This window comes from Rhinolophus sinicus, linkage group LG04 (genome assembly GCF_036562045.2).
Source record: "Rhinolophus sinicus isolate RSC01 linkage group LG04, ASM3656204v1, whole genome shotgun sequence".
NCBI classification, from domain to species: Eukaryota; Metazoa; Chordata; class Mammalia; order Chiroptera; family Rhinolophidae; genus Rhinolophus; species Rhinolophus sinicus.
In genome coordinates, this window is record NC_133754.1 from 155,560,355 (window position 1) to 155,584,666 (window position 24,312).

General features: G+C 38.3%; 1 protein-coding gene across 2 annotated transcripts in view; it reads right to left on the reverse strand.

The window, feature by feature from the left end:
• RIGI (RNA sensor RIG-I) overlaps positions 1-24,312 on the reverse strand; it is a 56,682-nt gene that overhangs the window by 1,765 nt on the left and 30,605 nt on the right. For both annotated transcript variants that reach the window (XM_074330626.1, XM_019734070.2), the window contains exons 6-17: positions 23,309-23,410; positions 22,738-22,891; positions 21,952-22,210; positions 20,114-20,276; positions 18,521-18,640; positions 15,702-15,859; positions 14,609-14,744; positions 13,708-13,856; positions 11,233-11,323; positions 8,938-9,108; positions 7,622-7,773; positions 1,240-1,383 (exon numbers count right to left, since the gene is read on the reverse strand). In XM_074330626.1, the coding sequence (XP_074186727.1) occupies positions 1,240-1,383; positions 7,622-7,773; positions 8,938-9,108; positions 11,233-11,323; positions 13,708-13,856; positions 14,609-14,744; positions 15,702-15,859; positions 18,521-18,640; positions 20,114-20,276; positions 21,952-22,210; positions 22,738-22,891; positions 23,309-23,410 (1,799 nt within the window). The remainder of the gene's footprint in view (positions 1-1,239; positions 1,384-7,621; positions 7,774-8,937; positions 9,109-11,232; positions 11,324-13,707; positions 13,857-14,608; positions 14,745-15,701; positions 15,860-18,520; positions 18,641-20,113; positions 20,277-21,951; positions 22,211-22,737; positions 22,892-23,308; positions 23,411-24,312) is intronic.

Sequence of the window (24,312 nt, forward strand, 5' to 3'; positions counted from 1 at the left end):
CTTCACAGCAAACCTGAAAAAAGGCCACACTGCACAGAACAAATGCAGATCCAACACACCAGTCCTTCACGAAAATGTGCAGTCTCAAAGGGCCATTTCAATAGAAAAATCACCTATATTGGACCTCGAAGGATCTTTTATAGCTGAAGAAGCAGACTCAGAAAGGTCTGGGAACTTGCCAGCATCACCCCTAATATGCTTCCTGCTCAAACACTTGAACTGATGAGAGACTTCTGCTTTCTGAAGACCAAACAGAACCCTAAAGTAGTAACTCATCATCTGAACCAGCCTGGGCACTTCCCCTTCCCCTCCATCTTCACCAATAGCTGCATCCATTTTTTTGTCTTTGGAGACTTTTATAATCCTTTATCTAAAAGTTTTAAGGAAAGAAAAAAATATATATATATAATATATATTTTACATATATATTATATATATGTCTAACCTACACATGTTATGTTTTTAAAATAAGGAGATACTTTGTTTTCATTATCTAAGTGAGCCTATCCCAAAAAGAAAGTTTGGAAAACATAAACTAGTACAGAGAAAACATCATGGAGTATCACTACAAAATATTAATACATTTTAGCATATTTCCTTTAATCTTTTTTTCTGTACAAAGTGTTTTGATATTTGTTGTTGGTGGTGATGGTGGTATTGCTAATATTATTTCACAGCTATAATCATAATATATTTATAATTTTGCATGCTGGTTATTTTTTCCACTTTACGATTAGTTTGTAAGGAGTTTTTCATTATACTACACAAGTTCATAACCATTAGTTTGCAAATATAGTCCAGAGAATCCTGCATACCCTTCACCCAGCTTCCCTTAATGCTAACCTGTTGTATACCACAGTATATTTGTCAAAACTAAGACATTAATATCAGCACATTACTATTAGCTAAACTACAGATTTTACCACCTTTTCTAGTAATATCCTTTATCTGTTCTAGGATCTAATCCAGGAAACCTCATTGCATTTAGCATAACCATTATTTTTCATGGCTACATAGTACTTAAGTGGCTGTGTACCAATTTTTAAAACGATTTCTTTATTGTTGAACATTAAGGGTTTGTTTGTTTTTTAACTTTTTAGCTTTTGTAAAATACATGGACCATGGCCATGATTACAACAGAAAGAATAGTATTCTTACTATAAATATCGCACCGATAGTTAGTAAGCTTTAATTAGTGCTAAAAAGTGACCAGTGCTCTTTGTGAAAAAGGCTGCTTACCTCCACCACTCTTATATCAGCTGTATAACACGCAAAAGCTTTGCACTTTCTGCAGAGCAGTTTTTTATTTTTCTTATCAAGTACAGGTTCTTCTTTTCCTTGATTATCCCTGATGAATTTTTCATGAATCTGTATCTGGCGAACCTACGTGGAAAACAAAAAACAATAAAACACCTCATAAATGTACTTTGAGTATAATTAGGAGACACATATATGCATATAATCATCCATTCTTCATCCATATACACCTTCCATGAGCATGCCATACCTGGCTTTGTTTATAAAAATTCCATAGATAATTTTATTGGTTCTCCTAAATCTTTGTTAGTCAATATTTAATTGTGACCTGAAGTTAGTCTTTTAGTTTCCTCATCACAGATGCCCATAAAAGCACTAAAGGTGTCCATAAAATAGTCAATGTGAAGCATGCTTTCTACTTTAATAGCTGGTAAAACTTAAAATATCCTTTACAAATAGATATATTATATGAATTGATTGTTTTAGACATAATTACACCCACTTCCAGGGCATAAACCTATTGAATGGAATAGCAGGCAGAAGAACCCCCACCATCTAAAATCTTTTTTCTCTCTCCCCTTCCAACCACAGAAAGTATTGCTGAATTACAGTAAAGTTGAATGTATGTATAGTATGACTGTATTTCTACATTTAGGCCTTAGCTGAAGAACCCACACATTATATTTTAAATAAATATAAGAAGATTCTAGAGGGTAAAGAGAGGAAAATAGACCAGCTAGGAACCTTGGGACCCTAGGAACAACATGGCAGTGAGTTCCATGGGTTTTCATTTCATCTCATATGTCCCAGATTGGAGCTGAAGAAATTGGCAATCAGAAATGCCTATGGGCACAGATTAAAAAAAAAAAAAAATCTGAACAAAATCCTACTCTCTCTATCCAAAAGGTCAGGAAAGGGGCAGCCTAGCAAGAAAACTTTTAGATAACAACTATTGTACTCCAGCCAAGTACCACAGAAAACAAAACAAAAAACTGTCACTAAACCACCACCCATGCTAGCAAAGGCTGAGTAGGACATCTAGATTTCCACTTTGCAGGACTGTAATGAAACACCCTGACACTCCCATCTAGTGGTGTCAGAGAAGGCCAAGGAGGGAGCCAGGACTATCAGCCTGGCTGAATGATAGACCCTCTCACCTGTGGTGTGAATGGAAACTATGTGTGGAGCCAGAACTCCTATCTCCAACCAGCAGTAACAAGGAGCCTCCCGCTGGCTAGTGTCAACAGAGGCTGAGTGGGGAACCTAGACTTCTAGCTCTACTTGATAGTGATGAGACACTGTCCCTACCTCCTCTCCTGAGTCTCAATAAAATGAAAATGTTCGGGTTTTGATCAAAAATCACTCTTCATGCCAAAAACCCAGAAAGATCTCAAACTGAATGAAAAAAAGACAGTGGATGCTACCACTGAGAAGACAGAGATGTTAGAATTATCTGAGAAAGATTTCAAAGCAGCCACAGTAAAAATGCTTCAATAAGCCTTCACAAACTCTTAAAACATGAACAAATATAAAGGCTCAACAAAGAAATGGAAGATATAAAGAAGAATCAAATGGAAGTTTTAGAACTGAAAGATGCAATAACGAAAATAAAAAGCTCAGTGGATGGGCTCCACAGCAGAATGGAGGGGACAAAAGAAAGAATCAGTGAACTGGAACACATAACAATAGATTACACAACAGAAAGAAAATAGACTGGAAAAAAAAATTGAACAGAACCTCAGGGATCTTTAGGACTACTAAAAAAGATCTAACATTCATGTCACTGGAGTCCTTGAAGGAGAAAAGAGAGCAGAGCTTAAAAAGTACTGGAAGAAATGATGGCTGAACATTTCCCAAACTGAATATAATGTCACATAAAGTTACAGATTCAAAAAGCTGAACAAATACAAAACAGGATAAACCCAAAGAAATCCACACCAAGACACCTTATAATTAAACTTCTGAAAAACTAAAGACATAGGGAAAAAAAAAAACACAACACCACCACCATAAAAGCAGCCAGAAAATAAAATGACACCTTACCTATAGAGGAAAAACAATCTGAATGACAACAGATTTCTCATCAGAGACCATGGAGGCCAGAAGGAAGTAACACAATATTTTTCAAATGCTTAAAGGAAAAACTGTCAACCTGGACTCCTATACCCAACAATATATCCTTCAGAAATAAAGGGGAAATCAAGACATTCTGAGATGAAGGGAAACTAAGAAAATTTGTTCACCAGCAGAACTTCCTTAAAAGAATGGCAAAAGGAAGGAAATGATAAAAGAAGGAATCTTGAAACATCATAAAGGATGAAAGAACATGGTGATTTCCACAATGTCAGCTGTAAAAGGAACTACCCTGTCTCACTGGTTTGTGGTGCTGCCTGTATTTTATCAGGCTATATTTTCAAGTGTTCCAGGTGGAATCAGACAGCTTAGGTGCAAATCCTGTTCCTACCACTTACCAGATGTGTGATTTTGGGCAAGTGTCTCAGTTTCCTCAAATACAAAATGGGAACAATTATAGCATCTACTTCGTGGGCTGTGGGAGGTAACATAAACTTAGGCCACCTGGCACAGGTTAAATGCTCGTCAGTGTTATCCTTGGTCCATTAGGATAGTCTTATGTTAGGAACCATGAAAACGTTAGTGGTTTCTACTTTAGTATTGCGTAGGGCAATCACCATTCAACAGATATATTTTTTTCAGCTAATATTACAGCTATTTTCATCTGTTTATTCTACATAAACTCTGGAACCATTTTATCAAGTTGAAAATATGTATACTTTGATTCTGAGTTGCGATAAACCTGTAATTGAATTTGGAGTGAATGCACATCTTTAAAATATTCAGTTATTCCATTCAAGAGCATAGGATTTCTTTTCTTTTGTCTTAATTTGCCTCACATCTCTCAGTAAAAGTTTTATAGTCATCATTATTTATGCTTCAAACATTTCTGGTTAGGCCACTAGGTGTAGTAATTAAATAGATGTATTTTGCCAGCTCCTAACTGTGTGATCTACTGGAAATAGAGCTCCTCAGGCCCCCGTTTCCCTCCTATAAAATGACAATAAGAGGGCTTGGTGGAGAGTCCATGTTCTGTATGTTAGCTGAAATTATTATTGTCACTCTGAGTAGAAATCTCCCTCCCACTTTTATCTTCTAGTTACTGATCATTCATAGAGAATCCATTAATCTCTAATGCACTTCAAAATCAAATAAAATTTGACATATAAATAAATGTAGGCCTGGAATGTAGGCTACAAGAACAATCAAAATACAATATTCCCAACCCCCATTCTCTGCCACATCTCATCTGAAATTATCTTCATTGTTTTTGTAAAATTAAAAGGAAGTTTATGCCTATTTTCAATTCAATTTTTCATTGCTGTAAAACTGTTACATTATGTATTTCCATTTCCATTACCATTATTTCTTTTGGATTAATTTCTAGAAGCAAAATTCCTGGGCTACATGGTATACATTTCCCTATGAACAATTTTAATTTCCTTTTCTCACATATGTTTCTAATCACTACTTGAGGCAGGCTGGGGCTGGGGAGAATGTGATAGGAAAGAGTAAAAATATAAACTTGCCCTTTGGGCATCCAATATTTTAAAAATTCACTAATACCTAATGATATTCAATTATATACTAAAAGTCAATTAAATAATAAAATCCCAAATATTTTAAATGTTACTACAGTCAATAAATCCCAATAAATTAAAACTATGACTGACTGTTATACTTAAAACTAACTCAATAACTGGGTGAAGAGGCTCAGTCAATGGCACAAATTAAATCTATAGCATACGGCCTTCCCCGCCCACCTGTGGGTGAAGAAGCAGCGATTTTGTGCACTAAGGTGGAAAAAAGCAAAACTATGAAACCCTGATTGTGTGCGGTCATGGAAACATATCATGTTGAAAATTCTGTGGTCAAAATGAACTTCCTTTCACCCCACATCTTGTTTTCTACTCCATGAGGCAGGAAAGAGCTTTCTCATTTTGATTCCAGAGAACCCTTTACAACTGGAACTGTGAAAAATATCCTTTATACCTTATTCCTCCAGAATGAAATAATACCAAATCCTGAAGCTTCCATGATGGAAATCAGTCTTTGGATACTTCTGGACCATCTACATGTTAAAATGGCTGCAGAATAACCAGAGATTCCCCAAGGACCACAGTGCTCTAAGGAAGGTCAGACACGTGCAGCTGTGGGGCTGGGAAATAAGTGTACAGTCTCCCACTCCACTTACTCTAGGTTGCCCTAAAGAGCCCGAAACTGCCTCCCTCTGTTCCGCAGTTTTTCCTCCCATTAAAGCCAACACACAGGGACTGGGTGGTCAGATTCAACACCCCAGCCCTAATCAAAACACCACAGAAAGGGGTCTCACCCCAAGAACCATAATTCTTTTTAGTTTTAAAAATATAAGATTTTTCCCTACCCTATTATACTTCAACTAAGCCTTTGAAAGCAAAACCTTTCTCTTTCATCATCTATGACAGGACAGGGATGACACCAAGATTCCGAGCTCCTAGCTGCCACATAATTACCAGCTACCAATGACTCCCAGCTACACTTGTTCTGGGCTCCTTCTCGTTCTTTGCCATCTCTGCCCATTTTCTATCGACGGGTGTCAGGGGAATCCCAAACGCTATTCAATAGCCTGACCCAACAGATATTTAACCTGTTTTCTCCTCACGCCACTCTTTGACCTGGTGTGCTGGCTACCAAAGAAAGTCTGTGCCTGGTCCAGCCTCCATCTTCCTCAGGAAACTTACTCTACTGCTTCTGCCACATATGAGTCTAATGAGCTCATTACCCCATGAAGGGGATAAACATTATGCACGGGTATTAAAGCTAATATGGTTTTACAGCCTTTTTTGGCAACATCTCCGTCTCCTACAAAATGGGAAGGTGGTTCAGTGAAAAAAACGTATCCTTCACTAAAATTAAAAAGGAAAATTAAGAGGAACTAACGAATTTCCCTGCAATTCTTCTCACTGAAAATGTGGAAGAGGTGTTTTTACATATCTTGGTCTCCAAACTTTAGGAAGAAATGTTTTTTAAAATGAGTGAACACTGACATAAAGTTATATTTTTGTCCTCAAATAAGTGCTGATTTGCTTTATATCACTGCTTCTCAATACTTTTTGAGCATAGATATTATGACTATTTAAAATTATGGACACTGGGGTGGGGGCAGCTGGTTAGCTCAGTTGGTTAGAGCGAAATGCTCTTAACAAGGTTGCTGGTTCGATCCCCACACAGGCCACCGTGAGCTGCACCCTCCACAACTAGACTGAAATAACTACTTCACTTGGAACTGATGGGTCCTGGGAAAACACACTTAAAATAAATAAAAGTTTTAAAAAAAAATTATGGACACTGTGAAATTGGCCCACTGGATTGTAAGGTTCATCTTTATGAAGTTAAAGTATGGCTCATGCCTCTGTCCAATAGTAACTCTCATTTTCTGAGCACTTATTTTATACTAAGGCACTGTGCTAAGCAATGCATACATCTCATTTTATCCCCCAAATGGCCCTGTGAGTTAAATACTGTTATTTCCCCAACTTTACAAATGAGGAGATTTAAAAGACAGAGTAACTACCTGAGGTCACAGATCTTGTAAGTGGCAGAACTAGTATTGGAACCACTGATTCTAATGTTAACATTCTCTCTGAGTGCTGCAGTGTTCAATGCTTCCAGAAATTCGGAGACAAAAATCTCCATAGAGTCTGGAGAAAGTGTGAGTGTGCATACATGTGAGTGCGAACACATGCGTGTGTGTGTGTGTCTTGCTTTTCCCCAATCTGGTTCCATGTTTCTGTGTTCTAAAGGAAATTACCATAAAATGAAGGTTACTATCAAGGGGTTGAACTGAACAGGTGTGGCACTCCAAAGTATACGTTATTATTCATTCCTGTAGTTCAGCATTTCAACACCTGTACAGTGCAATGGGAGCTTTTCTCTGAGGACTCCAGATGTTAGAAAGAGAGAGATTTGAGGAAAAGACTAAGAAGGGCTATGTCTTTCCATGTTAGGGTGTTGTCCTCAAGATAAACTATCAACTTAAGCGCAATTCTTTTAGATCTACAAACATAACTTTAGGTATTAACATTAATAAAATATATTTCAATCTCATTGAGACTTAAAGGCAGTATGGTTTTTTTTTTTTTTTTTGGCAGAATGAATTTGATGTTCACTGCAGGACAAATTTTTCAGTTTGAACTTATTGTTCTAATACAATACTCAGATCCGTCTGCTATAAGGTACCAACCATGCTCAGGTTTCCTGTATGTGACTTATGGTCAGATTCTGAAAGAGTAGCACAGATGAAAAGACTTACCTTCTCTTTAAATACTTCTTCATCCCATGACTGAAGCTTTAAAATGGAGTCATTCATCATTTTTTCTTTGTACATGTTTATTTTTTCTTTTTCAATTACATCAGCATTACTAGTCAGAAGGAAGCACTTGCTACCTCTTGCTCTTCCTCTGCCTGTCACAAAATAAATATTTTATTTGATGTCTTTGATGTAAAACTGTAATAAATCTGAGAACAGGTAAAGCAAAGGGGTTAGGTATCCCTAAAATTCAACTTTGGTCACTGAACCCCACTTTCCAGGGAAGCTGAGCTGTTAAGAGCACGGAGTCAAATGCAGGCGCGCACCTGTGCATTACACATGCAGATAAACTAGGAGCCCACCTTAGACGGGCTTCCTTGGGGGTCTCTATGGTGCAGTGTGATCAGACAGCCACATTATCAGAAATTCTGCTTTAAAGACAATCAAACACGAACCCTCAGGATGAGAGTGTGAGGGCTCTAACATGAATAATAAATAAATCCTCCCTCAAGAGCCTTGTAGGCCATGGCGAAATGAGATATGTTCACAACCCCAGAATATAGGTGGAAAATGAGAAATGCTGAAAGGTCAATATAAAGGAGTATGGGCATTCAAAAGAGACATTATGCATATTCCCAGCTAGGGGAATTAGGGACTGGTGATATGGAGGCAAGGGAAGAGGTAAAATGAACATCATCCTTCAACAAGGAAAAAATGATGAAGTCAAGTTGGCTGAAGTGAATAATGAGTAAAGAAAAAGAATTGGAAATAGGTTGGAAAGATAAGTTAGTGTTGGATATGAAAACTCTTTTAACCTCAATAAAATTGGGGAACCACTGGAGTTTCTATATAGGGAAGTGACATGCTCAGAGCTGTTTTCCAGGAAAAGTAATGTGGCAGCTGTTATGGAAACTGAAAAAGAGGAAGAGAGACTGATTAAGAGACTGTCTAGTTCAAGTATGACAGAAGAGTTCCTTGGAGTATGTCTTCTTGAATACAGGGAGCCCATCAGCACCACAAGCACAACCATGAAAAGTCCGCACACTGACCGCCAAAGCCTCAATCCAAGTGAGAATTATCCTTCCATAAATATGTCAGTTAATGTTGGTCAAGTATACAGTATTCATTGTGAACAAGAATTAAACTAGTGTATATGTTAGAGGACAAAACTAGCCACCAAATCCTGACCAAGTAAGCCAATGATACCAGGGTCCACTGTGACAGAGGTCACACACTCAAGTATGTCTCGGTAAAGGAGAAAGGCTGGAATGACAGACACACTGGCAGCCATTTAACAATGGCACCAAAGCTTCTCTTACCTCTGGTTTGGATCATTTTGATGACATTGCCCACATACTCATACAGGATGACCAGATTGCACTGAGCAATGTCGATGCCTTCATCAGCAACTGAGGTGGCGATCAGAATCTTGTTATCATCAGTGGATCTGAATGCATCCAATATGCACTTCTGTGCTGGGAGGGTCATTCCTGCATCAGAGTCAGACGGCATTACACAACTCACCAGAGGGAACTTTACCCTTGAAAAACTAGCTATTAATTATGGAATGCTTCTTACATGCCAGGTACTGTAGTAAGTGTTTTATATTCATGATTTCCCAACAACTTTAGGCAGTAGGGCCTATTCCTATTCTTGTTTTGGAGAGGACATTTAGGGTGGTGACAACTTGGACTCTGCTGCAGATTGCCTGAGTTCAAATCCCAGCTGCGGCACTCACTAGCTGTGTGGCTTTAATCATGTTGTCTCAAAACAAATATTGATTTTATTTTTCTTTTGCAAAAATATTCACTAATTGTAATGCCTCTGCATGTGTATAAGCATTTACAGCTGACAAAACATTTTCATATCTACTTACTCACTGAAACTTCAAAAAGCCCTTTTAGGTTGATGTGCCAAGTGTTCTGATTCCCCTTTCTAGATGAAGACCTTGAGGTTTGGGAAGTGTGGTAAGCTGACAGTCTAGCCTACAGCACAACTGGACCTTGAATTTTTAAGTCTAGGACCCTAATAGTGTACAGTTCTCAGGCACTGATATACTGAGAGGAGAAAGAATTTCAGTGATCACCATCTCAGAATTAATAGAATTTATAAAAGTTCCACTTTCCCCCCTAGTATATTGGCAGTCAAAATCTTGAGCTATATTTTGTTAAGGCCCAAAGAATTTCCTTTCACCATCATCTTCTACTGAACAATGGCCATGCCCAAGACAGACATCACACTTCATTAATTTCTGAACTTATTTATCCATTTGTTCCTCAAACATTTATTCAGCATTCTGGTTTGTCCAATAGTGATACCGCAGTTAAAGGTCCACCATTACCTACAAGGAGTTCATAGTTTGTGGAAGGATATAATAGGAAGCTGTAATTCAATGAGATGAGCAGAAATGGAGGGAGAACTGGATGCTGTGTGGATGTGGAGGAGGTTGGGCAAGGCTGCTTGACAGAAGCACAACAACGGGCACAAAGTTCTAAATAAATGTGGATGGATGGACGAATAAATAAACAAGAAAATGTTTTCTAAGTGCTTATTTATGGGGAAGTAACAAAGTTGGAAAATTAAATTAGACTCATATTGGAGTCAGATGGCAGAGAACTTTGAATTCCAACCACAGTGATGTGGTGTTGGACTGCATGGGGTAAGCCAGATTTTCAAAATTTGAATTTGCTTTTCAAGATTCATGAAATTTAAAATTTGTACAATGGGAAAATGCATGACTGAGAACTGACGAGTGGGGACTACTTATTATAAACAAGACCAAATAGAAGAAACAGCATGAGGACCTGTCACTACGGATCACTGAGGCCTGGGGAGCACGGCTGTGAGGTGAGGTGAGCGCTGGCCACCTTAGGGTCCAACTTACAGCCTCTGTCCACTCTCGCTCCATTTCAGGATCATCTGCTTGGACTATTTTTTTAATTATAAAATATATAATACACAATAGCAACTACAGGTTAAAGAATAACAATAAAATAACAGAATATTTCTATTTCCAGTTAACCTATTGGTTGAACAGAAGAGTGACATGCTCCAACAACAGTTTAAAAAGTAACTTTGGTTTTGTTTGCAGAATACATGGAGGGAGGCAATGTGTACAACTTTTTGGCATTTGAGCATTGTGATGGTTTTGTGATTTATCAGCCTGGCTAGGCTGAACTACAGTCCCCAGTTATTCTTTCAGGTGTTTCTGTGAATGGAATTTGCAGATGTAATTAAAGTTCCTAATCAGCTTACATTAACTTAATCAAAAGGAGTTTCATCCTAGTTGGGCCTGACTTAATCAAGTCAGCCCTTTACCTCTTTGAATACTTGGGCATTCCCTGAGCTCAGAGACTCCAAACAGCTCACGCCTGTGGGGTTCCAGCCTGCTACTGACCACCTACCCTACAGACTTCAGATTTCCTTTGCTAGTCCAACTGTGTATGCCGATTCCTTGTAATAAATCTCTCTCTTTCTTTGTATATGTATATATGCATTATGTATATGTATCATCTCCTGGCTTTGCTTCTCTGGTTGAACCCTGACTACTACAAACATTAAAAAAGAATTTGAACATGATATATATATATATATATTATGCTATATATAAATACCTATGTTCTGATTTGTTTTGCCACGTCCAGTCAATATGCCAGGTTTTAGAAAGCTGAGTTTAGAATTTTCTTCAATCCATTTCTTTAAAGCCTGAAAATGAAAAGCAATTATCAGTTGGACACTATTTGTATTACCATCTCTATTAATTCAATATTGAAATATATACAAGAAGGAAAAAAAACTTTAAGTTAGTATACAGAAAGTTTTCAGACTGACAAACCTGAGAGTAAAAGCTTCTTGGAATTGAAGTCTATGTAACAATTAACCATAAAGGTATAGATCTTTGTGATGTGATACTACTGTTTACTCTCTAAGAGGCTTTTTAAATGAAGAAAGCAAAGTTCAGAATAGTGGGTATGTAGAACTAATAAATGAGTTTAGCAAGATATCAGGACACAAGATATCAATATGCAGAAATGAGTTGTAGTTCCATATACCAGCAATAAAAAACCAATTAAAAGTACCATTTACAGTAGCATTAAAAAAAAAGTAATACTTAGGTATAAGTCTAACAAAATATGTGCAGGATCTGTATGCTGAAAAAAACAAAACACTGATGAAAGGAACCAAAGAAGATGTGGTAGGTGGTCGCTAAGGTAACCCTCAATGATCCCCACTCCCTGGTATTCAGATCCTTGTGTCCCCTCCCCTCAAGTGTGAACAACTTATTGACTTGCTTTTAGGAATAAAATATGGCAGACATGATGGGATATCACTTCCAAGTTGAAGTTATAAAATGACTGTGACCTCCATGTTAGGCACTCTCTCCCAATCTCTCTTGGACCACTCACTCTAGGGGAAGCCAGCTGCCATGCTGTGAGGCCTGTGGAGAGGCCCACATGAGTGAGCTTGGAAGCACATCTTCTGAGGCCTGCCAGTAGCCATCTAAGTGAGGCTAGGAGTTCATCCCCCCAAGTCAAGCCTTGAGATGACTGCAGCCATGGCCTTGCTGCACCTTGATTGCAGCCTCATGAGAGACCCTGAGCCAGAAACATCCAGTTCAGTTGTTTCAAGCTTCCTGACCAATAGATATTATAAGATAATAGAGTTTGTTGCTTCCAGCCCCTAAGTTTTGGGGCAATTTGTTATCAATAATACATGACTAATACAGAAGCTCTATATAAATGAAGAGATATACTATGGTCATGAATTTGAAGACTTGATATTGTTAAGATGTCATTCCACCCCAATTTTATTTATAGAACCCATCCCAATAGAAATCCCAGCAGACTTTTTCACAGATGTAGATGAGCTGATTCTAAAATACCGGGGGTGCCAAAAAAATGTATACACGTAACTTGTATTCATCTTTTGTTATTGGTATATATTGAGTATTACAATTTTAATACAGTTTTTTCCTTTCTTAAAATGTGTATACATTTTTTAGGCATCCTCTGTATCAATGAAAAGACAAAGGAAGATAGCTAAAGCAATTTTAAAGAAAAGAAAAAAGTTGGAGGGCTCAGATTATTTGATTTCAAGACTTACTATAAAACTACAGTAATCAATACAATGTAAGATGGGTAAAAAGATAGCTATATAGATGAATGGAACAGAACAGAGACTCCAGAAATAGATCCACGTAAAAACAGTCAACTGATTTTTGAAAAAGTTACAAAGGCAATTCAATGGAGAAAGAATAGTCTTCACAACATACAGTGCTGGAACAATTGGATGTCCACATACAAAACAGAACAAAAAGCATTCAACCCATACCTCAAAATGGATTGTAGACATAAATGTAAAACTACAAAACTTCTAGAAGACAACATAGAGAAAACCTTTGTGATCTTGGGTAAGCAAAGGGCTTTTACTCGTAGATATAGTATCAAAAGCACAATCCAAAACAAACAAACAAGCAAACAAAAAAATTGATTAACTGGACTTCATCAAAAGTTAAAACTTTCAATCTATAAAAGACACTGTTAAGAGAATGAGAAGATCAGAAGAAAAAATTTCACATCACATTCCTGACAAAAGACTTTTTTGTCCAAATATAAAAAACTCTCAAAAACTCAATAATAACATGACAAACAATCCAATGAAACCCAATTTTAAAATGGGCAAAAGATGTGAACAGACACTTCACTAAAGATACATGGATGGCTAACAAGTATGTGAAAAATGCTAAACTATATTAGTCATTAGTGAAATGCAAATTAAAACCCTGTACCCAGAGAATATCACCATGTGCCCACAGAATGGCTAAAATTTTAAAAACTGATGGAAAAAAATCAAAAGACGTATGAAGTGCTTGCTCTCCAGGCACCAAGACATATAAACTAGAGTGATTAAGGCAGTGAGCTATTAGTGTAGTGTAAGGATAAACCACTAGGTAATCAGAACAGAATAGAAAGCCCAGAAACAGACCCACACATATATGATGCTTGTTTGCAGAGCTGTAAAGAAAGGATAATCTTTTCAACCAAATGGTACTGAGTCAATTTGTTATCCACAAGGAAGAAGAAGCTTACATCCACAAGTGCTCTGGTTTTCACAAAGAGAATGGTTCTAGTGTCTGGGTTAAAGTGGTACTCCTCTTGCAAGATGAAGCAGAGGTCTTTGAGTTTAGGGTTCTCATTGCTGGGATCCATGGAAATGCTTTCTAGTTCTTGCAACTTTTCTGCAAAAGGAGAATGTTTTATAAATTGCTTACACATTCTAGAAATTTAGAACACACCGTGACCTTCAGCTATAGTTCAAACAGTTAATCTCTCGATCTATTTTATAAGTAATAACCACTGATTTAATGCATACATTAGATACACCAATAAATGCATATATTTTTCCCCAGAGAGCTGGTTGTTCAATGTTCAGTAGCCCTTCACTGGATTACACATATGTATAGTAAATATTTTGGTATAGGCCAAAGAAAGATTATTAACAGTAATTACCTTTGGGGAAAAAATTGGGGAGTGGGAGAAGGAAGACTCACTTTTCACTTAGTATCTTACTGTATTTTTCTTAATATGAAGGATGTGGGATTATGGGTCATTTTGGTGTTCTTCTTTATATAGAAGTGTATATAAATTATAGTATTTTTAATATCATTAAAACACTTTTTTGTATTTTTTTAAACCTGTATAAAATTACTAAAAGTAAAACTAAAAAATGTTATATTAACTATTTCTATGGGATGTATTCTTTACGAATCCTACTATTTTTCCTTCTTCAAAATAGGAAATAGCATAAGCAGCAGATTTTTTCCTCAAGTACCCGATTTTACAAAAGCTTAACAGTCTTGCCATCTATAATATCTTCTTAACCCAAGGACAAACTCACTGAACATCACCATATGCCAAGTAACACAATGTAAGTACGCTGCCACTGGAGTCACCAGGCGCCATGGCTTCCTCCTCTGGAAACACCACTCACCTTCAAATCTCCGAGTAAGATCTTGCTCTATCTCATCAAATCCTGCTGATCGGACATTAGTGAAGAAGTCTTTCAAGTAATCCAGAGCATCTTTCATCCGCGCATGCTCATTGATAATGAGGGCATCATTCAATTTCTGTTTAAAATGAAAACTGAGTTTCAATGTGTTTCTAATGTCTAACTCATTTGCTGTTTTTAAGTCATTAGCTGTACTTAACTCATTAGCTCTACTTAGCACAGAATTAATTTTAAGAATAAACTTTTCTCAAATCTATTCCAACTTAAGTTTTTTAAGATGAATAGTCCCTAATGGTGCTGTAATAAAATCTTTGAATCAAACACTATTTTAAAAAAACATCTCAATAAGATAGAATCATTAACTAATTAATCAGGATCACTAAAATTTCTACCTCAGAAGAGAGAAAATTACAAGAAAAATGCATGTCAAAGATTTGAAAAACAAAAAAATAAAAGCAAATCAACTTTCACATCAACCTGCCTCATAATTCAGACATTCAATTTAATCTCTTTACACATCTAAAGCCATTACTGAATTGTAATTGCACCTGTTTACGATGATGGCACTGACCACTTACACCAAACATTCAATTAAGTTCATTACAATTCTATAAATGCATACTGTTGAGTGCATTTGAAAATATTTTTATCTTCCTCATGCGCATGGGGCTTTATCAAATGTAAAACATATGGTTCAGGACAGGGCAACAGGAGCCCTGTACTGAACTTTAAAGGTGGCTGTCACCAGTCACATGTCTAACAAGGATGTTCATCATCATCCAATTTTTCTAATCACTTCTATCTCCCTTCCCTGTTAATCATGGGAATGCTTGGGGCACAGCATAGACCCTCCGCCTTTGCTTCTGTCCTGTTGCCTCTAGTGTTAAGTTTCAGAAAACACACAAAGAAGAGACTGAATGGGATAACTTTTGGAGTCTGCTTCATTAACAACCTTCTGGAAAGTTCCTAAGTGAGCTGTTGTGGACAGGATGAAAAGTTGATGTTCTCTCAGCTGCCACAGCAGTTCCCAGTAGCTGCTGCAGCTAAAATGTGACTTTCCACAGAAGCAACATACCCTCAAATGTGAAGTGTACAAAAACAGCGCTTTACAAATCCTGCTCTCTTCATCTTTGTCTGCCATCTGTAACACCATGCACTTTTTCTGAACTGTAACAATCCATTGTTCGTATTTCTGTGTTCCAAAATTCCTGTTTTGAATTTCAGATAAGTTTTCTGGAGGGAAAAAAAAAAGTTTTTCATTATGCCATATGTCAGTCATTTAAGGTTCTAAACATGCCTTACCCTCTATTTTTTTTCCTTAACTCTCTGTACACAGAGTAGTCTTCCTGAAATAGCCTGTTTTCAGTCGTCTGGCTCTGTGCATGGTGCTGGGGATAAAAGGATGAGGAAGACACAGCCCTGTTTCAAGCAGCTCAGTCTGTGAGTTACTCTAGGATCAGTTGTCCAGGGCTCCTCTGGAAGAGCACAACACAATAAAATTCACAGGTAAGAGCTATCCTTCTGGGTTAAAATGCTCCTCTTTTTAAACAAGAGGAACAAAGGAGGCTACCCAGACAAGTGGCACTGAGCTGCTTCTTTCCCAGCCCCAACTACAAATGAGGTGGCCAGGAGTAAGCTAAATGAATCAACAAATATTCATAGACTTGGGGAGATGTGAAAAGAAGCTAAGGAATCCAGAAATGAGCAGTTAACAGGATTTGGACTAGCGAAAAGGTGAAAGTAGGGTATTACAGGTGGAAGGAATAAGAAGGTAGAAATTCATGTCTCTCCACCCCTCTGCCACCTCCCCAATTCAGACCATTTCATAATGTTCCTGGATAACATGATGGCCTCCTAATTGGTCTCCCTACCTCTTGCCCTACTCCCTCCAATCCGTTCCCTACTCAGCAGCTCGGGGGAGTTTCCATACTGAGGATGAGAAAGTACGTTACCCCACTCACTGCTTAAGAGCCGTTATGGATTCCTTGGGCCAAACTCCCATCCTGGCCCACAGGGACCTCTGTGATCTCGCCTCCACCTACTTCTGATCTTCATCTCTAGACGCTTCCCTTCTTAAATTTTACAGGACTCATGGAAGTCTCCATACTCTCTCTACTCTCCTGGCCTTTGCACATACTGTTCCCTCTGCCTGAAACCCACCTTACCCCCACCAGGCACCTACCTTTATCCCCTGTTGCATTTTTATTACTTACTAATTTTGGCTTTACTGTTATACTGGAAAGGCCACAAGGGAAGGGGCTGTGGCCCGGGGGCCATGCTGTATTCCCATCACCTCGCACACTGCCTAGCACTGAATGAATGAACAAGTGAATGGACATGTTTAAAGAACTGCTAAATCAAAGAATTAAATAAAGTAGGGAAGATACAACTGGAAAGACAAATGGAACGATTGTGCAGGCATGGCTCAAACTGTCAAGTTAGAGACTTAGAGAGCTTTGCCTGGAAGGCAAAGGAATTCAAGCAGGATATTAACATGATAAAACTGGTATTTCAGGAAGACTAACCAGGTAAGGGGTGTGTGTGGGGGGGGGTTGGATAGAAAAGAGTGGAGGTGGGCAAACCAGCTAGAAGACTGTTAGAATAAATCCTAAATCTAGCTGAAAAAGAAAAGCAAAGTAAGTGAAAGAAGGCGACACAACATGAGGTATCTTGCAGATATCAAAAAGTCAACATTTCTAAAACTCTAAATTCACCTCGTACCTGCCAAAGCTGCTCCTAGTCCTAGAACGCAGTACCACCCACTGGCATACACACAGGTGCCCAAGCCAGAAGCCTGGGAGAAGTCTTGCACTCCCCTCTCTCATTCCCACCCAAATACAGTTAGCCATTAAATCTAAACACTTCCTATTTGCAGCTCTTTGCACAAACCTCCTCCCTTCACCAACCCATCTCCAGGGCCTCTGTTTGGCCCTCTTCCTTCACTAGTAGTTTCATCACATCACTAACCAGTTTAAAATTTTCAGTTGCTTCCCATTGCTTTTAGAATAAAATTTAAACTCAGCTTGGCCTACCAGACCCTTCCCTGTTTGCCCCCTGCCTCTCCCTTTAGTCTCACCTCTTTCTACCGCTCACATGTTAGAATTGTCAGGAAATGCTTGCAGTTCCTAAAATTCAGTGTGCTCTCTCTTCTCTCTATGCCTACTGCCTTTTCAACCTCACTTGGCTGTTCTCTTTCTGAACCTGGCTGACTTCAAGATCTGTCTCCGGCTTCCCCAGGAAGCCCTCCGTGCAGTCCAGGCCAGGCCACAGTTCCCATGTGCTCCTAAGGCACCCAGGGTATAACTCTGCCCTGCCCCATGGAAACAACTCACATCTCTGTCTCATGATTTGACTGTGAGTTCCACGAGGGTGGGGACTATGTCTTTAATCTTGTTATTTCCATCACCTTGCACAGTACCTGGCACAATAAATATATGGTGAATGAATGAGTAAAAAGGAGAACAGCACTTGGTGACTTCACGAGAAAGTCTCAAAAGAAGAAAGAATCAAAGATCACCTCTAGGGTTTGAGGCTAACATCAGGGGGAATGGTGGTTTCATTCATATAATACGGAAGTCAGGATGGAAAACTAATCTGGAAGTTCAAAAAAAAGAATGAACTGATTTAAATATAATAAATTTTAGGTGTGTGTGTCCAGATAAATTTACTGTGGATTTAAACAGAAAAAAAAAAAAAAGAAAAAAAAAAAAAAGGCAAGAGAAAATGAAGGCAGAGTTAGAAGGTTCCTGAATAACCTGAATTATCTATAATCAAGAATGTCAACCTCTGGATATGTCTTGACATTGTCTGAACTAAGGAGAATGCAAACAGACACTAGTGAACAATATATAGACATTCCCAAAAGGAGAGGATACAAAATGAGATTTATCTTACCGAGAGTTATGGTACCCAGTTCGTCAAAGACATTCTTTGCCAGACTCTCTGTCTCCCTCATTAACTGAGAGATAATATATTTAAATCTGTCGTTAGTCCGTAATTCCACTTTCCTGAAAACTAGAGCCATCAAAAGAAAGTCAGTATTTTTCGGGAAGAACACATGAGTTCAAGTTGGGCATTTCCAAACCTTTCCCTGCCTTTGTTACTTCCTCTGTAAAACCTGAGGCCCTGAGCTCACAGGCAGGTAGATAGTCTAGATGATGAAACAAATGCTCAGCAACCTTGTAACAGCTCCCTGTGCTCAATGCACTGATCAGTGCACATCTCTGTCTTTCACGCGCTGGGTCTAATCCAACTTCTCTCCCTGTTCCTCAGCACAGAGCCTCTGCTCGGATGAGGCTGGTATCCATCTTATCTGTGTAAATGCCACACTTTTTAACCCTGTCTCTGTTCTTTGATCCTTTCCCACTCAGCCCTCAGGACTGTTCATACTGTTCCAAACATTAATTATTGCATTGTTTCAGCAGAAACATATTAATTGCCTACCATGTGCCATGTTCTGGTGATAGACAGTTGTAAAAACACACTCCATGTTCCAAAGAGGTCTGTGCTCTTAGGGGAGAGAAAGATATGTAGCCAAATCACCACAGTAGATTGCTCTAACATAAATATGTGCAAGGAGTCATGGAGGACTGGGAAAGGAATCGCGAATTCTTCCAGGGGAGGCAGTGTTGTGGGATAAGCAGGCAAAGAAGAAAGGAGGAAGAAAACGCAGTTGTTCGTGAAAAAAGAGCTTAGAGAGAGAAAGCACATGACACCTGTGAGGAGCCCACAGGAATGCAACATGGTTGGGTTTATGGGAGATGGGAGGAGATGAAGCTCAGAGGGCAGTGGGGACTAGTTGGTACTAAAACGTTTAGATTGGGTACCATTTCTAAACCCCTTATAGGCAGCTCCCAGAAAGAAACTTACTTAACTGCCCCCTCCCTTACTATGCCCTGTGTGTGTTCTGCTTAATACTCATATAGTCATATGCTATCCCGAGAGCCTGGATGAAGTCGTATCTATCTCCTCTTCCCTCACCCTTGCTGGGTTAGTATAGCATTGGTATCCAATAAACATTTGCTAGTCAATATTATTTTAAAAATCATATTCTGATCTTTTGAGGAAAGATACGATGAATTCAGATAATTTCATTTCAACCCACATTATTAGACACATATTGAAATAATGAATGACCACATAATATTCTCTTCAGGGATGGGGCACAGGGAAGGACTGAGGCGGCTCCTGGCCATTTACATGCTTAGATTGTCTCATCATCTCTCTCTCATTATTAGTATCGTTATGAGAGTTTTATGGAACTGAAGAGTAAGAATGTTTGCTTTCTACAGGCCATTCCTGGGCTTCATCCACTGCGTGGGGAGAGAACTCAGTTGAAGAGAGACGCCAAAAACATGATTTCCCAAGTTTAGGATTAAACATTTTCTACTAAACAGGTAAAAATTCAGTGTTCATCCAAATGGCTCTGAACTAGGGATAGCAGAGGGTCGCAAAGTCCCAAAGGGCTTGTTACTGGATCCCACTTACACTTCTGCGGCTTATAAACAATTTCCTCCAGTTCCTCCAAGTTGTCTTTGACTGTTGCTATCACTGATATGTCAAGAGACGCACACAGTTTGCAGATATATTCCATGGCTTCAGTTGTGCTTTTGGCATCCCCGACACCGACCGAGGCAGTCAGCCCAATGATCTGTGAAGAGTATTCCAACTGTGAGATGTCTGGGAAAGAGCATGACATTTCCACAGCCCCTCATGTGACTAGGGTTTCCTAACTTCAGATAAAGAGCAAGAACATTTTTTTCTTTTTCCCTGAAATTCTCAATGGCACTGCAAATGGAAAGGTCCCCATTAGGCAAAGACCTGAGTAAATTCAGGAGGCACAACTCATCAGCTGAACTCTAATCAGCATAGAAACGAAGAGAGGAAACCCTTCCAAGGGAGGACGTCTCTCTTCCTCATCCTTGTGGCCCTCATGATGTGTAGAACGACATACTGAAGAGGAAAAGGATTGACATAAGACACACGTCCATTCTGCTCTCAGCCATGTCACACCGCTTGTGTACCCTGGGACAAGCATCTTCAGCTCTTTCAAGCTGGGTAACAATAGTGATTTTAAATGGTAGCAGTGTAAATTTAGTCAGATATCATTTGTAATGAATTTAGCTTAATGGTCACCTAATAAATACTTATTTCTTCCTCTAATAGCCATTCAATAAATATTGAATAATTGACTCATTAGCAAGGAATCTAGTTAACTACCAATTATTTTTTTCTAGAAGAAAAAGCTATAAGAAATGTGACTGCCACTGAATTTTGTCTATGGGCACCATACTGAATTTCTAACCTGTGTTTCCTACACAGGTAATTATTAGGGGTAGAGAACTTTACACACGTGTGGGGTTGTTATAAGTTCATCATTTCCCACTCATTTGGACCCCAGTATGACGAGTCAATTCTTCTGTGTATTCCTCTTTGTTCTCTATTTCAAATCCTCTCCATGCACCCTGAGCTCCCTTCTGCCATTCCCATCTTGATTATTCTCAGCAAATGATCTATCTACATCTCCTACGTTCAAGAGAAAAGAGAGGTTATATGCCAGGGATTCCCTACCCTTTCTGCTCCCATCTAAGACCTACTCTCTGTCTTGACCCTTCTCACTCTCTCTTCTCTAACGACACCAAAAATGGGGTTCCGTCTGCTCTCCTGTACTAATCCATTTACTTACCTGCTTATCTCATACCCTCCGGTCTTTCCTGGCATCTTGTTCTATCGATCATTCCCTCTCTCCCATCCTGCCTCACCTACTGCCATTCACTGCTTCACACTCTGCATTAAGGGATACTGAAGAGCTTTAAGATTCCTGAGCACACCATATCCTTTCATACCTGTGCCTTTGGACACACAGGAGCCTTCACTGAAAACCACGCAGCTGTCTACCTTGTACACTTTTGTTAGTTTCTGCCCTCCCTTACTTCTGTTAGGTCTTGCCTTACTTTCATAGCACACCTAGGAACTCTTACTTCCGTTCTGATTGCGCCTTATACTCATCTCCACAGTGTGCCATCGTGATCAATTATGACATAATTCTTACATATCTGGCTTCCTGCAGAACAAAAGCTGTTCGAGGGCAAGGATGTCTTTTTACATTGGTATCTCCACTGCCCTGCACAGTGCACAACACATGGAGGCACCTGATATAGACTTGTTAAGTAGATAAATGAATGAATCGATGAAAATTAATTAATGAGTTATATAATATGGACTTAGGACCTGAGAAGGACATCCTTTCTGGGGCCGTAAGAGTAAGTCAATAGGTTTAGGAAGGTCGTGGCTCTTCTAAGAAATCCATCTGACTTTGTAGATACCTGAGGCAGTGGGTCTGAAGACCCTCCGAGTTTCTGATCTAGATAATTAAACATGATCATATTGTAAGGATGGTGTTTACTGGTGTTGTGGCATTCATCAAATATCATCAAAGTAAAGACAGAGAGTGATGGAACAGTCCCATTTTTAAGGCTGTTCAAAAGAATCTGTGGAGTTAAGATGATGATGTCACTGTTCTCAACAATCTGCTCCACTGAGACCTTCTCAGACGTGGCTCCAGAAATGCCTGAAACTTTGTATCTGGAAAATGACAAAAACTGCTTATTACCAACCGTGGTGTGAATGAGGAACCACAAAATATAAAACACTAAATCAGAATATCAATCGATTAAGTTCTCCCTAAGTCCAAAAGGAGAGACCGGTGCTTAGTTAGCACAGAGCCTTACACATAGATTAATAAATGCAACCTAGTTAAAATTGCTAGTAGTATGTATTCTTTCAAGCCACTAAGAAAGAAAATAGTACTTAAAGAGTAATATTAAATAAATTATAAAATCATTAAAAAGTTAAATGTGCCACTTAAATGTAAAGTTTATCTCAAGTCATTTACTCACTCTGCAAGAGTTAACTAACCAAAGAAACTTAGGATTTCAGGTATATCTGACAAAAAAGGCTTGAATTCATGATGGAATTACATCTAGATTACATACAAGCTGAATCTATCATAAATTTTTTGCATTATGGTTTTTCAAAAACAAAACAAAGCAGAAAGCGCACCAGTTATATGAAGCTAGAGAAAAAGAAGTTGGATCAACTGTGATACCTACCCACGTCTCTCAAAATAGTTGGAGAACACAGATTTCTGCTGTTCATACACTGGAATTTGAATAGCAAAAAACACAACCTTCCCCTTTTGTCCTTGTGGAAATTTTTGAAGATGATGTTCACATATAAGAAGTGAAACAAAGGTTTTCCCACAACCTTTTAACATACAAAGCAAAAGAAAACATGTAACTAATATCGCACTGAAATATTTCTGTAAACAGGTAATTATTTGTGGCTCTCCTAAAACCACTGTGCAGACTAGTACGTTGGTAATGTGGATGGGTTAACAATGGCAGGATTTACAACATGACTGAAAAATATCAAGCGATTTCCTAGGTAATACATACTCCAACAGTCAGGGCCTGAAGGAAGCTAAAAGACGGCATTTTTCTTTTCCATTGTGTTCCTTAAAATATCTTGAGATTATATATCAATAGGATGGTTTTCTCAAAAGACAAATGGAACAAGAAAAAAAAAAGGAACTTGCCCATTTCATCCCAGTATTCAATAAAAGAACAAAAAAGGAAGTCAACGCATATATAACGCAAATATAAATAATGGCCATCAGCTTACCAGTAGGAGCACATATTATTGTGTTTCTTCCTTGCTTAGCAGGCAAAGTGAGCTCTAGTTGGTAATTCCTTGGCTTTATCGGACTGTACGTATGAGACACTTCTGAAACACAAAAGGAACAGAATTACCAAATAGTGACTGTTCTGAGGAATCAAGACAATAGCTATCTATTGTTAAATAGATAGGAATTCTGACTTCAGCAAGAAGGGCTTCATGTAAGCAAGTTTACAATCCTGTCTCTTGTTAACCATGTCAGCTTCTCCACTGATTTGAAATACAGAAGTAATGACAAAAAGGGAAAGAAAAAACAAACAAACAACAACCAAAAAACCCCAAATGGCTTAATTCAGGTCAAGACAGATGGCCACCAGTTAAAGGAAATGCTACATGGAACAAAACTGCAACAAACCCCTGCAAGATCTTTGAAAAGCACTAAACTGGAGACATTGAATTCCCAAGGAAATCTTATTGAAGAGCAACCACGCTTTGTAATTCTGAAGGCTGTCACATGGTATTTTCTTTCAACAGAATCAGAAGTTTTAAAAAACAAGCAGAGGCTTTATGTCAATAATAGATAAGTATATAAAACGTTAAAAGCTACAAAAGACCTTGGAAATCATCTACTGAGTCCAACCTATGCATTTTAAAGAAAAGGAGAATTTCTAAAAGGTTAAGAGATTTCACTAAGGACATTCATATGTCAGAAAAAATTAAAGCAACTTACATTCATTGATTTTTATTCTAGAATGACAAAAGACTTATATCATTCAGTTGCAGAAGTAATCTATAAATTTTCTTCTTGTGGTTTTTATCCCCAAATCACATCTTTCTTCTAACACTACTCATGATTAATAATAATTTTTTCCCTGATGCCCTTTTGTAAGTAACTTTTTACTGTGGCTTATTACACAACTTTCTGGTCTCCTCATAAAACTATGCTTTTAGAAACACAAAGTGGGCCTTATATGGCCACAGCTAACTTACACATTGCCTCTGTATGAATT